Here is an 18,199-nt window from a genome sequence, read left to right on the forward strand (position 1 = left end):
CCAGCTTCAATAAAGTCCCTGACAGCTTTTACAGTAATGCAAGCAACCTTAGCATAATGAAGTAAGTCCTTATTCGACTGGTTTCCTCTGAATTAAAAAAAAAAAAACAACCAAAAACAAAAAAACAAACAAACAAAAAAAAAAAACCACAAAAAAAACCCAACAACAACAACAACAAAAACCCAGACAAAAACCTGCTGAAAAACACAGCCACGCTTGACACTGAAAATGTACTGAACACCCAGTGCTTGCAGAGGGTGGGGGTGTCCCAGGGGATGGAGGTGTCCTGGGGATGGAGCTGTCCCAGGGGATGGAGGTGTCCCAGATTTCGCTGTTCCATACATGTTTCCACCTTCCTGCCTGTCTGCTTTACCCTAGGAATGTGCTGTCTGTAACAGAATAATTTGGTACACCCAGGGTGAAGCCTCTCCTCTGTCTCAGCATTTCCAGAGAGCTGCGGGGATGGGGAATGCGTGGGGAGGGCACCATCATCATCATCAGCAGCAGCATCATCATTAGCAGCAGCAGGAGAAACAGAATCAGAAGAAGGAGAAGAATAAGCAGAATCAGAAGAAGGAGAAGAAGCAGAATCTAAAGAAGGAGAAGCAGAAGAAGAAGAAGCAGAATCAGAAGGAGAAGAAGAAGAAAAAGGAGAAGAAGGAGAAGAAGCAGAATCAAAAAAAGGGGGAGAAGGAGAAGGAGAAGGAGAAGGAGAAGGAGAAGGAGAAGGAGAAGAATCGGAAGGAGCAGCAGCATCAGCGGCCGCCCCCGGCCCCGCGGGGCAGGAGCCGCAGCTGAGTCACGGCTCTGCCTCTCCCCCCGCCAGGGATTTTCTCTCCAAGCTCGCAGACATCGCTGTGACGAGGCACTCTTCCTTTCAGGGCTGAAGCTGCAGCGTTTTGACGTCTAAATTAGGGATTTGTCCAAGCGCATCCTCATCCCTGTTCCGTGGTTAATGCCACCGCCCTCCCCTTCCCCCCCCTGTCTCTGCTCAGGCTTTTGCTGGAATCCAAGGGTGAAATAAAATCCATCATCATAAACAATCAGTGCAAATTTCCACGCCCATGAACTTATCCAAACTGTTATATTTATTTAAACTACAAAGTATTTGCCTTGGACTCATGTTGCTGTTTAATACAGTCCAAATGTGTTCAATTTCATGTTTATCACAAAATCCTTCCCAGCCCTGGAAATTCAGGAGACAGATCCAAGCTTGCAATTCCTTTGGATAAAAGCCTCTGCTTCATAAATGGGGCAAATCTGTTCCAATGGTTTGCTGCAATGGACAAGGTTTAGTCTTTGCTGTCCATCAGCTGTCAGGAGGTCAAAGCCTCCTTTCCTGAAATGTTTTCCAAATGATAAGCCAGGTGAAAGAAAAAAATTCCAAAGGCAAGGTTCAGAACTGCAGGAATTATATAATAATCATTTAAAAAAATTATTTGTAAAATTCAAATGAACAAAAGATGCTCTTTGCCACCCAAAATCTTGAGTATTCCAAGCTGGTTAATATATGGAACAGGAGACTGAAGCCAGTTTATAATTACTTCACTGAAAATTCTCTGTTAGTATTTATGTGTTTAATTCTACATTTGCTGGATGCCTGTGGGGATAAATATGTTTTGCTACTGAAAAGTAGCAAAGAAATAGTGATAAATACTAATTCAATGCAGAAAACTGGTTCTTTTTTGTTTATTTTAAATCCCCACAGCTTTGTACAGCGTCACTATATTCCACAAATACTTAATGTACCAAAAATAAGCTACAAATGTCAACCTCGGTGCATCCCAGAGGTGTCCAAGGAAGGACTGGATGTGTCAGAGCTCCTGGCTGGTGACAAGGTGGGGATTGGGCACGGCTTGGATTTAAATCCATTTGCTTCGTGTGATGGAATTTCTCAGTTTTATGATAATTCTTTACTGCTAATTTTTTTTTTAATCTAAAATTTAGGGTGTTCCCTGCATGTCATCACCAAAACCACTCCTGACTTGTAAGAAAACTGAAAAGGTAAATATGGGCTTTCCTGCAATTCCTGAGCTGATTACAAATAAGTTGTGGTGTTTTAAAGTAATTTTCTGGATCAATACCTGACCAGGAACCAAATTATCTTCTGTCCCAACTCTGCCCTTCCTTGCAGCCTTAGCTCAAAGCTGTCCAACTCTCAATTTCATCCTCCTCCTGATTTATTTTGCAATTTGTAACTCTGTGCCCCATGATTCAAGCAAACAAATCACAAGTTCAGGAAAGCCCTGCCAGTCTTGACAAGGTGAATGAGATTTTCTCTGCATTCCCCAGCCTGCCAGGAAGATTTGTTTCTCCAGTAATTCTTGGCCCTAACAGAAAAATATAAGCAGCTGCTTCTGAGTGTTGTTACTTCTTCCCATGATTCTGTCTTTAATCACAATCCAGCGTCAGATGAAAAATTTGAGATTATTAATGGAAGTTCTACCTCCAGGAGCAACCTGCAATATACTTGAAAAATTTAGGACTTGCCCAATCTGTCTTCTCAAAAGCTGAGCTGCTGCAATGCTAAAAATGTGTACAAGAAAAGGGCATGGAAGATTGGAAGGAGTTGATGCACATTTCAAACACTTCCCTATGAAAATGTGGTTTCCATATTCCTCCAGTGTACTCGTAACTCACCAAAAAGGAATACTGGAATTTTGGAATATAGGACATTACAGTAATTTATTTCTGAATTGTGCTATCCAATTATGGGCACCAAATTGCTCCCAAACTCTGCTTTGCTACTGGAACTACAAGATGTTCTTAGTGCACATGAACCAATATCTAAATTCAAGTACTACACACATCTTGCCTTAGTTTGATTCTTTTTAAACACCAAGATCAGCACAGGGAATCTGTAAAGTCAATTGGGCTTTAAGGAAGGAGTAGATATTGGGATAAAGAGCAACATGAATGTGTGGTAATAATAGACAAATAAATAAATATTATAATAAATAAGAAATAGTAACTATTATATAATATATTACATATCTAATATATAATATATATTGTATAATATATAATATAGAACATATATAATATGTAATATATAATATGTAATATATAATATAATAATAAATAACAAATAAATTTTATAGTGTATTAGGAACGCTGATAATTTATCTTGGATAAATTCTGTTGAAGAGGAACAGGAAGAGGAAAAGTTAATTTCATGCAGACAGCAAGAGCACAAGGAAAGAATTTTGAATTATGAAGACCTAAATGCATTTGATCCTGTAATTTAAATGTATGGCAAAACAATAATCTGTTCAGGTACTGAATGTAATTCAATGTACCAGGGATGAATTGAGTATTTTAATAACCAGTCATGAGAATTTTCAAATTCATTGTCACAGCTTGAGCAAGGACAATTTCTTCCAGCCCATGTGCCCTTTACAAGCTGAGTATTTCTAATCAGTGAGAGCTGAATGACCAAAGGAACGAACAAATAATAAGAAGGAATAATGAATAATAAGGAACAATGAGAATGGGAGAGGGGAAGGGATGAGGAGGGGAAAGCAAAACCAAAACTTCTGGAAATGTGGATTAGGGGAAACTTGGCTCTGCTATAAACTCACACATCCAGCAGAACCGAGGGAGGGAGGTGAGCAGAGCAAACAGCCAATTTCCAGCACCCAATTTCCAGGGCCTTGTGCCTTTTTGGTGGAACCTTCATTTGCATTTAATCATGCTCTTCATAAAAGGCTCTTGGAAGGCTGCAGAAATAGGAGAATGTAATCCCATTATTCCAACACAAAGAAATAGGAGAATGTAATTCCCTTTATTCCAGCACAAAGAAATCCAGCAAGGTGATCTCTCAATGGCTGAGCCACAGGAGAATTGCAAGTCCCAATCATCTGATTTTTTTTTTCCCCCCAAAGAGATGCCATAAATGGAAAGAAAATTTCTCCAAGTGAAAAAGGCTTAAACAAAACACGTATTTATCCCACCAAAATATTGGAGAGGGGATTTTTTAACAATGCCTGCATTAGCTACAAGAATACTTTATGCAGAAATCAGGCAGGTACCTTTGAGAAAATGTGTTTGAATAATGACAAGTATTTCACTTTATAGCAACCTCTTGAGCTGCACAATAAGAATTATGTCACTCTGTTCTGTGATGAATTCTTGATGTAAAAGTCTAAATTTTCCATTATTTTCCATTATTTCTTTAGGAGGACTCTAGAAAAACAGGAGGTGAACAGGAAGAGAATTTCCCAGGTGACAGTTCCTGGTGGGCTGTGGCTCTCCCACCCTCTGGGGATGGTTTTGAAGGATGGTTGTTAATGGCTGCTGGAAAATGTCACAGTGACCATGGAATGAATGCAGCTCTCCTGATCACAGAGCTGTGCTGGAGCTGCACTCCACTGAATACTTTTATTTGCTTGGAAAAGCCCCAGAATTCCTGGGTTTTGTGGAGGTATTTACACCATTTTACAGCTTAAGCTGGAAATTTACCAGCAGGGTATCACCATTTTTGTCATATTAATTTAATGTCACAACTTTTGTCTATTTGAAATGAAGGGTGACAGATTAAAATCAGGAATCAATTCCTCAGAAAAAATCAACAAGCAGCTTGGAACAGCTCTTGTAAAAAGGAGCAGCAAGTTAAAATGCCATGACTCACCACAGCACATCATTTCCCCAAAACATCACTGCTGTCACATGCAGCTACTTCACTGCTCATGTGGAAACAATACAAGAGTAAATAAACACAGGAATTGTGAGCAGAGCATGCTTAATCACTGTTTAATGCCTTTCACTGCCACCTCCAAGCCTCCACAGTAATTTCACCCTGAATGTTCCATTTTGCTTTCAACACAAAGGGCCAGATTGGAAGTTTTTAATTAAAAAAGACAACGACATGGAAACTTCATATTCTTGGATTTTTCTTCTTCGCCCTTTCCAAAAGGTTTCAGTAATGGTTCATTCAAGCAAAAGCAAGTTCTGAAATATTCTTTTAAAGCAAAAATTTCAACCTTTAAATAATTCTTGAAGTCTGTGTATTTAGTTTTAACATGGTTAAGCGACTGCACACTGACTTCAAAATGTGCAGCAGTATTAGTGGGGACAGCTGACAAAGAGAATTGTAAAAGGCAGTAACTGTGCATCAGTTTAATTTGAGTTTGGACACAAAAAACCTTATTCCATCTGAATACAATAAAAGAATCTACACAGGCAGGTCCTGTGCACTGGAATCTAAACAGAGATATTTTTTGAGAGGGTATTAAAGATGACTGAATATTTATAATTTTAACAATCTGATCAGAGCTGTTTCTAATCAATTCATTTTCCATTTACAGATGTACAGAACTTCTGCTGGTCTTACAGTCACAGGTTTTTACCCTGAGTTTTCAGGCAACATTTCAGACAAAACTGAGGAATCTGTCCTCATTATGCAGAATAATTTTATGCCTTGCACAGCTCTGTCAGGAAAATGCTGCTGGATTACTGCAGACAGGCAGAGATGCGCACACACTTTTACACATGTGCAGATTAAGCTGATTCTGGCCCCAAATGAAATTAGTTGTGTGTGTTAACAAGATTAGCAGCACAGCACTCCAACCCTGGTGCAGCAGAGATGGGGACTTTGATACTTTACAACAGCTGCTTTTGCTGATTAACATCATTAACTCTGATTATGTATTACTCATAATCCTATTTTCCAACATGAAAGTTATTTGCTGAAGTCCTCGATGTGAAAATATTCTGTTTTCATCTTGAGGAGTCCAGTGTCTAGATCTAAAGAATTTCAGTCATCTATCAAAAAAACTACTCTAAAACACAGACTAATTAAAGAAATACAAAAGTGACTTTTAGAAGTATTGCTCATCCCTCAAAAATAAACGTTTTCCTGACACCAATTAGGTTTGCTTCCTTTCAAACACTCACTTGAAAATTCCCAAACTGAAACAATCCTTGAAATGAAGCATTTAATGTGCATTAATGTGCTTTAAGCCTTACACTGATGTGTGTTAAAGAGTTACATGCACCACGTCTCCATCCCATCTTGACAGACAGACAGACAGACAGAGCAGTTTGCCAAGTGTTTTTCAGGAGGCAGAAGCCACTACTGGAATTCAGTTCCATAGACAGCATCAGAAATTCCCAGTTCTGGATCACTCAGCCAGGAAGTGACAGACAAACACTCAGGGAAAGCCCCCACCAGCCCAGTGACAAGCCCAGCAAAGGAGAAAATCGAGATTTCATTCTGTTGTTGGCACATGGACTCACACAGAGCCTGGATTTCAGAGAACAGCACCTGGTGTGTTTATTCCATGGTGACAACCTTGCTGAGAGCTGTTCCTGAAACACAGGGACATCATCAGCGAGGGATTTGGGCAATAACAATCACTCTCTGCCCTCTCCTTTCCTGTGCAGGTGTGTTTTAATCTGAAGGCCACTTAGGAGCTGATTTGTCATCACTGCACAGCCCAACAGCCAAGGATCTGGGAGCTGGAAAAGACATTTATAATGGGTCAAAATATTCAGGGGGGAAAAAAAAGAAAACAAAAAAGAAACCCACCAAGCAATAACTCCAAAGCTCCATTGCTGCCTGATTTTTTGGAAAGGCCTTCTAGCAAATGAAAGAATAAAACAACAGAAAAGCACTGCTGTAAGACCTCACCAAGCCAGTGGAAGGGACTGGAGTAGAAATAATGTAAGCAATAATGCACATTAATTATACTTTTGTTAGTGTCTCTCTTGGCTCCTCCCATGTATTACTATTGCCTAGGCAGTTAATCTTGCCCCTGTGTACATTGAATTATTGCTGGTCCACATCAGACATTTCTTCCTTAGCAAGAAAATTAATCAGCACAAAAATCCTAGGCCATGGGTCCAACTGAAAGAATTTAGGCAGAGAACAGCCTGACACAAATCCTGAGCATCTACATCCCATGATTTCTGCACTATAACCCACACAATGGATGCTCATGAGACCTGTCTTCAAAACACCTGTGTGACTTTTCACTGGCACCATGGAGGAGCTTCCTTTTATTCCAGTGCAAGAAAACTGCAGCCATGGACTATTTTCTATCTGGACAGCATCCACCTGTGAAAATTCCTACAAATTCTTCTCCCAAAAAACCCTTCTGCATACAGATGTACATGGCTACATACACACAAACACATTTCAAAAGGCCTATCACAAACACTTGTCATTTATTGGTATATATTGTATGGAACAGCCACACAAAAACCAAAAGTATTCTAAAGGTTTTATTCCAATTCTTATTATCCTTTCTTTTAATTACTGTTAGTACATTTTTCTTTATACCCTTTTAAAGTTTTAAGCCTACTTTAACTTTCTCCTAATCCTCACAACAAGAATTAAGCACATTAGTAATTAACCAACACCAAACCCTTAAACCACACTCTTTAATCAAGAAATCTCAAAATTAACAAAATCTCAAATTAGCAAACCAAAACCACTACACAAAACTAGTGTTTCTACCCCGTTTCAAACTAAAACCACCACACTGGACAGCATCCACCAGTGAAAATTCCTACAAATTCTTCTCCCAAAAAACCCTTCTACATGCAGATGTAAATGACTACATACACACAAACACATTTGTCATTTATTGATATATACTGTATGGAACAGCCACACAAGACTCAGGAAAATTACCTTTGGTTATCTGTTAAAAACAAGGGCTTCATAAACAATTTTTCCTCATTAAAAGTATCCCTAGGATTTTTATTTACCTTGATATCAAAATGCTTGTACCACACACATCTTGCCTTAGTTTGATTCTTTTTAAACACCAAGATCAGCACAGGGAATCTGGAAAGTCAATTGGGCTTTAAGGAAGGAGATATTGTGATAAAGATCATGTGAATGTGTGGTGATAGTAGATCCTTACAGATATTCTAATGAATTAGGAGCACTGGTATTTTATCTTGGATAAATTCTGTTGAAGAGGAAAAGGAAGAGGAAAAGGTAATTTCATACAGACAGCAAGAGCATAAGGAAAGAACTTTGAATTATATATATAGATACTATATATATATATATATAAAATATAGGTATAATTATAAACAGATATATAATTTTATACATTTATATATATATTATGTCTAGATGGCTGAGACAACAAATCTTGAGTAAAACAAGTTCTGTAGTCATAGCACACTATGAAACCATATTGCCACTCAGTGGAATTGGATGTATTTATCATATTTTATGATTAACCTTTTTACCATAGTTTCAGAATTACAAAATTGGTATGATGGTTTTTCTAATATTAATTTAGAAACCTTTAACAACTTTTAAGACCTTCTCAGTGCTGAAGTGTGTGTATACATAGAAAGCTTTCCTTGGAAATGATCTTCAGTGCAGAAGAAACCACAGAAAGAAACTGCGAGGTAGTGAAATACTGAGCTGAGTGTTCCTCTCTGGAGCCATCCTGGTCTCCCTGAGCACACGTGAGCCCTAAGAGACTGGGACTGATCTCATATTGGAGTTTAATCCTCTAAATCTGGGCTGTTTCGGTGGAATTATAATCAGTTTTATTAGTAAGAAATCGGAAGGAATAAAGAAGAAACGAGGTCAAACAGAACAAAGGCGAGGTCAGGCACGGAGCTGTGCACACACAGCGCTGGAGCAGCCCCTGAATTGAAGGGATCCCGGCTCCATCTGCACTGCAGCCGTGAGCAGCTGTGCCCTGGCAGCAGGAGATGGGCAGCCAGGGGCCAGCAGGATCCCACAGAGCCCGGAGCATTCCCTGGCGCGGCTGGAGCTGAGCTGGGTGCCCCCAGAACCCTGCACTGCCTGGGACACCTGGGCTCTGCAGGACACCAGGACTTAACATCCTGTGCCCTCGGAATTCAACTCTTCTACCACTTCAGCTTGAGAAGTGGAAAGAAGGATTTGACCTCAGCCACCTGATGCTTTAGGGTTTTACCTTGTCTATTTTCCATCTATTTGCACTCCTCAGTTCTCTAGTGTAGAACTCCAAACCCCACAAACAGTGTCAGCTGCAGCTTTCCCATTTTGGGCAGACACAACAATTCCTCTCCAGGCCTGGCAATCAAGGACACCTCACTGCCTCAGGGCCCAGAGATGGGAACAAAAGGGACTTGGGGGAGCAAACCTGGGGTCAATGACTTCATTACCTGGAGCTGGAATTGGCAGATTTACCCCCAACGTGCAAATGGACCAAACTTATAAAAGAGTGAAAACCCCTGACCCATCGTCCATTTTTGGGTGTAGGCCCTGGGGGGATTCATCTTCCCTAAATGTACCTGAAGGCCCCTCAATAAACAGAACTGCTTTTTATTCCCTTAATTCTGGCTGGCCTCTGGTTTTAGGTAGCCCCAAAAGGCCTCACACCAGCTGTTTGGCAGGAATCTCTTTATTCTCATTTGTGTGTCAGCCAGGGAGGGACAACCTGTGGGGACAATGAGGGAGGAAAAAAGGACAAAATCTTTGCACTTTTTGCCCAAAGCTGGAGCAGCCTGCAGCCGTCCCTGGCAGCCTGAGAGCCCTGAGCTCTCTGAGTGTGACTGGGCACAGATAAAGCTGTTTAATTAGCAGGAGCAGCAGTGCAACCAAGCACGGAGCTTCCACTGCAGAGCCAGGGCTGAGGCTGCCCTCCACCCACGGTGTCTGGGAAGTTTTATCACCTCACTGCACATTTCTGGCTCTCCACAATGTAAGCTGCTCCTCTGTGGAAGCAATGTCATTACTGCAGGTAACATTTTACTTCATAATTCATGGCTTTGCTTTTTGTCATCTACAACGTTGCTTTCTCTGCCAATTTGCTCTTTTCCATTCTTGACAATTTTTGCACCTGCCTGTAATTACCCTTTGCTGCTGTTCAGCCAAGCAGGTCCAAATTCCTTCTGTACCTTCCTTTCCGTACCCACACCTGGCTGCCTGCATTTGTTATTCCCTTCCTCAAAGACAAATTTATACTTAAACATGGGTTTTCACTGAAGCATCATCACATCTTTAAATGCAGATTGCAGTGTATACCTTCTTTATAAATGTATAACCCCCCCCAAAACACCATTTATTTCAGTGGTATTAAAACAGATTTCTGTGGTTTAAAGCATTCCTAATGGGATATAATGATGTTATACTGGATATTATATTTCTGTGGGTCACTCACATGGTGCTATTAAGAACTGGGTACTAAAACTGCATAAAATGAAGTCACTACTTTTAGAAACTCCTGTGGGAATATTTAGCATCAGTCTTTTGGGGAAACATGCTTCCAGGCTTTTCCAGTGTCCTGCAGTGTTTACACAATGGCAAATCCCCACCATACAAAACAGGAAATCCTCTACACACATTTTTGCAATATGAAGAATAAAATATCTAACGTTACAGTTTTTAACACCCTTTTGTTCCATGCCTTTCCTATTTCAACAGGTTACAATTTGTTACTGGCAAGCGATTATCAAATTCTGAATAGGTTGCAAGTAGAACTTCTTATTTTATGGGTTTCCACATTCTACCAAGCAATTTGTTACTCCTTTCATCTCTCACTTCAGTCTCATTACTTTGAAATGTACCTCCTAAAATTTCTTTGCCAATTTTTCCATTTCCTTTCTCTGAAGGCAAACTTTAGAGGAAAACGTTGGCAAATTTTTTTCTCTAATGTTACCCATTCAACCAAACGTGTTACCATAGTTTTCACTGGGCTTCAGAGGCATTTCTAGTGTCTCTTAAAGATAGGGAAAAAAGAAAAAAAATCACTTGGATCCTGAGCACGGGGGGATGGGATGGGATGGGATGGGATGGGATGGGATGGGATGGGATGGGATGGGATGGGATGGGGGTGAAACCACAATCTGCCCAAGCATCTCATTTACACTCAGCTGCCTAAAATAACATCAGAGCTTGCAAGAGCTTGTTTAGACAGAGCAACACAGACAGCATGGAGGGGAAAGTGTTTTCCACTGAGGGATTTTGTTCTCATTCTCTATCTTGTCAAAAAGGTAATCTCTCTCACATACTGTGTTTGCCTATTTATACCAACACAGCCAAGTATTACACATGACAGAACTGCAGATAAACAGAAAAAAACCCAGCAATTTCCTTTCTTAGATCATCTGAAAATACCAGCACAGACATTGTCTGGTGCTGCACCAGCTGGCTGTTGGGAGAGCAGACATGGAACACAACTTGGGTGAGGTTGCTGTACACACAAATTCAGATTTAACATGTTCCATGCTTCAAAAGGAAACCCACGAAACACAGTTTGGGTAAGGTTGCTGCACACACAGATTCAGATTTAACATCTCCCATATTTGAAATGAAGCACAGGAAGCACAGTTTGGGTGAGGTTGCTGTACACAAAAATTCAGATTTAACACCTTCCATGCTTCAGTTAGCTCAGCTGCACGCCCTGCTCCTCCAGCCCTTGCCCAGTATGGAATTAATACTGAAAACAAGGACAAAGAAGCAGTGTCAAGGCTCATGAGCTGTTTTACCCCTTGGAACACCTCTTGCAGTGGCTGAGGAGGCAGAGCTCAGGATGAAACTGCAGAAACCCTCGTGGTTTCCTGCTGAGCCCTCCCAGGCTGCAGAGATGTGCTGTTAGTGCCTGCATCCCTCCTTTAATTGTGTTTTTATTTGGATTGCAGAGGCAGAGAGCCCTTAATGCAGAGCTGGGAGCTGCAGGCCGTGCTGGGAAGCAGGGCTGATCTAATTACCAATTACCTGCTTGGAAGGAGCACACACTGGCCTCATGCAAAAGCTGCTGGCCAGCTCCTTTTTGGAGGGCTGGGAACCCACTCCAAAGGCCCAGCTCGAGTGAGACTGAAATGGCTCACAAAGATCATTTTGAAATGTGAAATTTTCAAATGAAGCAAAAATTAGAGAGAAACTACAGTCAAACCTTTGCCACTCTTGCTCAGTTTCAGAGGTTTTAAGGAACCTGTTGCCCCCTTGAACTATGGCAGTGTTATACCAAAGGCAAGGTTGTTTTCCTTTAACATCAAGAGTTTCTTGTTGCAAAGGGCATTTTAAATGAATAAAGATGAATTAGTATGTGATTTTTCTCCCCATATAAAATACACACATTGGTAAGATTATCTTTTACATTTTGATAAGAATATCTTTTTGTTACACTTCACATTTGGCCATTTGGTCAAAGTCTGGAGAGCAGAGACCTTTAAAAACCTCCTCCCTGCTCTACAGCACTGCTGAATTTGTCTCCAAACACCTCCCGCCTTCACATCCCACCTGCCAAGGAATCCCTTCCATCCCCTCCACCAGCTCCACTTTTGTCCCAAACTGGGTTTCCCTCCCCATTTCCCAGCTGGCTCTGGATTTCCTGCTGGTGGCAGAGAGCTGTGCCGTCCTGGAGGCTGCAGGGGGGTTGTTCTCCTCCAGAGCCATTCCAGAGGGCTGCAGAGTGCTCTGGCAGAGCAGTTCCCTCCTTCATGCATTATTCAAATCAAGTGATGCCTTCTAAATTCGGGAAACTCGCTCACTGAAGGCTTGCACTGAATGAAATGAAAGCTGCAGCTACTAAATCAACGTGTTACAACTAAATACATGAGAATTCTGGGCCAGTTGGAGTTAGGGACTGCTAATTAGTTATGCACAATTGAGCCATCCCTAATGAACAGAAAAACTGCAGTGAAATTGTCATTGTAGTGTGTTCATGCACGTTTGGTAGTTAAGAAAAACAACAGCACACAGTTTTAATTGGAGCTGGTTCCCACCTTCTAGTGAACAAAATAAAACCCCAAACAAAAATCAAACCTAAGAAACTCACGCTGCTCGCTTCATGAAATTTTTGTGTCATCAAGCAGTCTTTTCTGGACTGTGTTCATATTAAAAATCTTTCTGATGAGCAATGTTGGCCCATAAATAACTGGGTAATTTTAAACCAGAAAGTTTGCTCTTCATTTAGCATTTGTCCCAGCCATTTGGGGTTTATCTCTGGAGCCTGTCACAAGCTGAGTAACTGCTCAGGCAGTAAACATGAAGTGAAATGTGTAATTGTCTGTGAAAAAAAAAAAGGTACCGATACTTACAACCAGATTTGTGCTTAAAAAAACACCAAAACAAAATTTCCCAGCTTCGTTCTTTTTATAATTTCATTGCTGCTGCCAACAAGTCTTATATTCAAGCTTTAAAGGACAGGACACACTCAGTGACGATTAATTTTCAGTACTGAAGCAGCTTTCTGAACCTTATACATAAGTTTTTAATAAAGATAATAATCTATACACAGCACCTTGGCCCCTTGCCACCGATGTATGGCCTCTCATCAACTGCTTGTTCAGCACTGAATATTCAGGACTGTTTGTGTACAGAACAAAATGGTTATTTCCTGAGGAAATTGAAAATAAACCTATTTTAACCATTTCAAAATAAACCTATCTTGCTGAAATTCTGGATACAATGCAGAATTAAAAGAGAAGTTGAAGCAAGCTGTCTAGGTTTAATTTAGCTCTGTCAGTGGTGGCTTGGATGACCTTGAACAAATGATTCCACTCCTCAGTTCCCTCCATTTGTAAAATAGCAACAAAGATCCTCAAAGCTGTGAAACAGCCACAGAAATCTGTCACATCCAATCACCATTGAACCTCAGAAGTGGTTCTTGAGGCTCTGCCCTCCCCTGCAGCTCCGTGGAGCATCAGACACTTTCCCACTGCAGCTCCAAACCCTCCACCAGCTGTGGGAACTCATCCCAGGGCTCTGCAGGTCAGGTATGGAAATGCCTGCTCCAGATGCAGCTGCAGGTGGAAAGGACATCACACCCCCGTGCACAAAGAGCGGGCCTGGAAATAAATCAGCTTTTCCAATGCCTTTATGTACATGTATACAAATTAACAGTGCTGGTCCACGGGAAGGGTTTGCACTCTTCCTCGTGGTGCTGTTCTGGAATGACAGGAAATTTCCAGGATAACTGGGGGAAATGGTTGCTGGCAATTTGCTTCCAGCTGTGGGCCAGAGGGTCATTTATTGTACAAAGGGACCAGGAGAAAATCTTCCATGAGAACCAGAACCAACCAAGATCCCTTGCCATGGATTTATTGACTACAGCCTTTAGCCTATTTTCAATTTGTCCCTTCTCTTGACACCAAGGCTGGTGGAAAAATCTTTGATTCAGCTTTTTTTACACCCCTGCCTTCAGGAGCAGCATGACCACTAAATGTGGTTGGAAGACTCCAAAGCACCTGTAGGAAAAGAATTATCCTTTACAGCTCTAACACACCCTGGACTAAGAAAGGAGGGGGCTTTGACACAGCTGCACTTACTCTTTCCTTAAGAACTAAGGAAAAGGGTAAAAAATACACAGATTAGTATAGACAAGCCAATTCTCCCGTTTTTCCCCTGTCCCATGCCATAAAAGTAAAGTAATTGAAATGGAGAATTTCAAGACTTTCAATAGGACAAACCTCTTAGGGCAAATGAAGGAAAGATGTCACTGAGATCAAGATTATAAAATGCCAGCAACAGCTGGGATTTGGTTCTAGGTAGAATATCCAAGTGATTCCATGAGCAACAACAACAATGTTGGGTTACTGAATCTTAGACTTGAAGTACGAGCCAACCTTCCATAGAAATAAAATATATTGGAAACAAAACGTCCCTTAATGGCAGGGGTAAGAGAAAGGGTCCCTTTATGCCAGGGTTTCTGTCTTTGCTGACAGAAGGAGGTTTATGTTTTCTCTGGCCCTTGCTGAGGAGAGGACACTGAACCAGTGAGATTTCAGTGTGGTCCATCCAAAACCCTCGGATTTCTATCAAGCCTGCAACCCACAAGCAATACACATGTTTTCAATTGAAGGCAAACAAACACAGTGCAGCTCAAAACACCACAAAACCAGAGGCCAAGCACCTGATCCTCCTGTGAGGAGCAGAGCCCAGCAGCTTGGAGGGTTTCTGGAGGCTCTCAGGGATGCTGTGCTGCTGCTGTTGGCGGGGTTTGCTCAGAGCATCACATGACAGAGCTGTGCCAGCCTCCCCTTGCAGCACAGCCCGGGCAGCTGGGGGTGCCCAGCAGCCACTGGCACTCACCTGCTGCCCCTCCCAACCTTCCTCTGCCTTGCCAAATTACAATCCATATTCCATTTTAGCCCACAGAGTCAAATACCCCAGCAGATCAGTGCACGGAGATCCGTACTTCCCAAGGTATGAACAAACTCCTCTGCATGAATTATCAGAATTCACACATCTCTGGAGCTGGAAGGGGCTCACAAGGGTCAGATACATAATTTTTCAAAATATATTTCAAAATCTGCTACAAAACAACTGATTCCTGGGAAAGAGCCAGTACAACAACAAACTGGTTTTTTTTAGAACTACTATGTATCCATGTCACATACTATGAGGGGGAGAAAAAAAAGGCAAAAGTAAGCAGGCATGAGCAACCAACCTTGTGTGGATGTGTGAGGCTCCTACCTGGAGTGCTCCAGGGGGAACTCCCCATGCAGGGCTTTCAAAGCTTTGCCCCTGTGCACAGATTGTGCTGGTTTGGGGTGCATTTATCAGGTATGTAAACCACGTATGGAAAACCACTGTTCAAAATACTCAGACTGGCTCCTGTATGCACAGAAAAATCTCCCAGGAAGAAACCTTATGGGCAAATACAATTATTGAATGTATCAGGCAGAGAGCTGTGCACTCTAGAATATAAAATAAATAGATGTTTCTGCAAGGCAGGGAGCAGTGTCCATGGATGCATCTCCATGACGTAGCTACAGAGGCTGCCTCAGTCTGGTTGATACAACCACCTTGTTTTTTCAGAAAGAAAAAAAAAAAAAAAAAAAAAAAAAGAAAACCACCCCACACACACACACACAACCAACCACAAAACCAGACAGAAGGAAAAAAAGAAAAAGCCTGGAAAATGTAACAGGTAATGTTATCTTAACAGAAATAACGTATCTGCTATAGTTAAAGGCTTCAATTTTCGTTCCAAGTATTTTATTGAAGTACCATTTTTAAAGCAAATTGTATCAGATCACAGCACTGCACGAGCCCAGACAGACAGCAAGGCTGTAAATTCCAGACGCTGAGAATAAAACCCTAAACCCACAATCCATTACCGGGTGATCTCAGCGTCACAAAACCAGACTTGTTTTACTCTGCATTATTTTAAGGCGCTGCTAAGACCTTCTGCACTGTAATGAGCACCAGCGAACGAGAGGATTGCCAGCTCGATGTGCAAACACACAAGTTAGCGAGGGATGGATGGGAAGATGTCCTTCCTCTAGAGCACAGCATCCAGCAGTACAAACAGGTCTGCAACAGCCATAACCTCTGCTGCTGTACCAGCCGGCACGCTGATGGCCAAGTCCCACGCTTGGAAAATCCCATGTTTTTCATGCTACCAGCGGGAGCCAAACACGCAGCCCAAATAAAACCGGCCGAGTTAATGAAGCAGGAATTCCCGGAGCTAGGGCAGAGCCAGGGCTGGTGCCCGGCATCCCGGAGGAGCTTCACCCGAATGCCACAGAGCAGCGGGAGCTGCGTGAAAACAAACCGGCTCGTAAACACGGATTAACACACGCAACGCCACCACCACAGCAGCTCCGCACAGCAGTCCCTGCCCAGGGCACCTAAATCCAACCTGCCCCTGCACACGGGTTCTGTGCTTCCCCAGAGAACACAGGATGTGCTTGGTCAGGGCGCTATATATGTTTTATTTAGTGGTGCGATGGGAAGCAGATTTCACGGCTAGTCAGGCGCTCCAGGGCTCGCTGGGGTTGGGTTTTTTTGGGGTTTTTTTTTGCTCCATCTTCCAGTCCGTGAGGCTGCGCTCCAGCCCCTCGGCGGGGCCGGCTGCGGGGCTCTGCCCCAGGTGAGCCGCGCCTGCCGGGGGCACCGCGGGGAGGACGGGGGGAGAACGGGGACACGGAGGAGGAGGATGATGATGATGATGATGATGATGATGCAGGGGCATGCGGGGGGGCACCTACCAGTCCGTGTGCGGCTCGTCGATGACCAGGAGCAGCTTGAACTTTCTGCCGACAGCGGCAGAGACGGCGGCGGACGCGTCCACCAGCCCGGCCGAGGCCGCCGTCTGCTTCACGGCGTTGGAGAGCGAGCTGAAGGCCGAGGAGCCCGCGGAAGGCGGCGGCGGCGGAGGCTGCTGCGGCTCCGGCCGCTGCAGGTCGGTCATGTAGCCATTGGGCAGGTTGGCGATGAAGCTGCTGTCCGAGAGCCTGCGCCGCAGAAAGTTCATCATCTGGCCGGGCGGGGGGCTGCGGCGGGGCCGGGAGCGGGCTGTGCGATGCGCCGGCGGCAGCGCTCCGCGCTCTGTGCGCCGCGCTCCGCGCTCTGTGCGCCGCGCTCCGCGCTCTGCGCGGGCATGGTAAAGGCTAAAACAAAGGGGATGGAATGCATGCCATGGCAGGAAAGGACACAGGACAAAAGAAGAGATAGAATGGAATGGGATAAAATGGGGAATCAGATTGGGATGGGACAGAGTAAAACAGAAGGGAAGAGATGGATTGAGGTGGCATGGCGTGGCACGGCATGGCATGAAACAGAGAGGATGGGATACAACGCAATAGGGTAAAACAGGGGATGGGATGGGATGGGATGGGATGGGATGGGATGGGATGGGTACAGGGATGGGGACAGGGAGGGGACAGTGATAGAGATGGGGATGGGATGGGGACAGGGATGGGGATGGGGATGGGGAGAGGATAGTGACGGGGACAGCGGTCAGGGAGGGGACACGGAGGGAATGGGGATGGGGATGGGGATGGGGATGGGGATGGGGATGGGATGGGGACAGCGATGGGGGCAGGGATGGGAACAGGGAGGGGACAGCAGTGAGGACAGGGATGGGGACAGGCCACAGCCAGCGTGGGGATGGAGTGTGTGGCTGTGTGTGGCTGTGTGTCCAGCCGGCACAAGGGCTGCATTTCCCCTCGGCACAGCAGCCCCGCCGTGCTCAGCGCTGGGGACAGCTCCGTGCTGGCTTGGGGCACTGAGCCTGCAGCGCATCCCCCGGACAGCTCCAGCGTCAGCCCGAGCATCCCGGGACAGCTCCATCCAGAGCATCCCGGGACAGCTCCAGGCCAGCATCCCGGGACGGCTCCATCCAGAGCATCCCGGGACAGCTCCGGCCTCAGCCCGAGCATCCCGGGACAGCTCCATCCAGAGCATCCCGGGACAGCTCCAGCCTGAGCATCCCGACACAGCTCCATCCCGAGCATCCCGGGACAGCTCCAGCCCGAGCAGCCCCTCGGGCACTGCAGCCAGGTCACA

At 43.8% G+C, this 18,199-nt stretch overlaps 1 protein-coding gene across 1 annotated transcript in view; it reads right to left on the reverse strand.

Moving 5' to 3' along the window:
* SYN2 (synapsin II) overlaps positions 1–17,168 on the reverse strand; it is a 163,335-nt gene extending 146,167 nt beyond the window's left edge. Inside the window, exon 1 of the mRNA XM_041427545.1 lies at positions 16,900–17,168. Coding sequence (XP_041283479.1) covers positions 16,900–17,168 — 269 coding nt within the window. The remainder of the gene's footprint in view (positions 1–16,899) is intronic.
* Between the last annotated feature and the right edge of the window lie 1,031 nt (positions 17,169–18,199).

The sequence above is a fragment of the Onychostruthus taczanowskii genome, unplaced genomic scaffold (genome assembly GCF_017590055.1).
Source record: "Onychostruthus taczanowskii isolate IOZ18803 unplaced genomic scaffold, ASM1759005v1 scaffold116, whole genome shotgun sequence".
Classification (NCBI taxonomy): Eukaryota; Metazoa; Chordata; class Aves; order Passeriformes; family Passeridae; genus Onychostruthus; species Onychostruthus taczanowskii.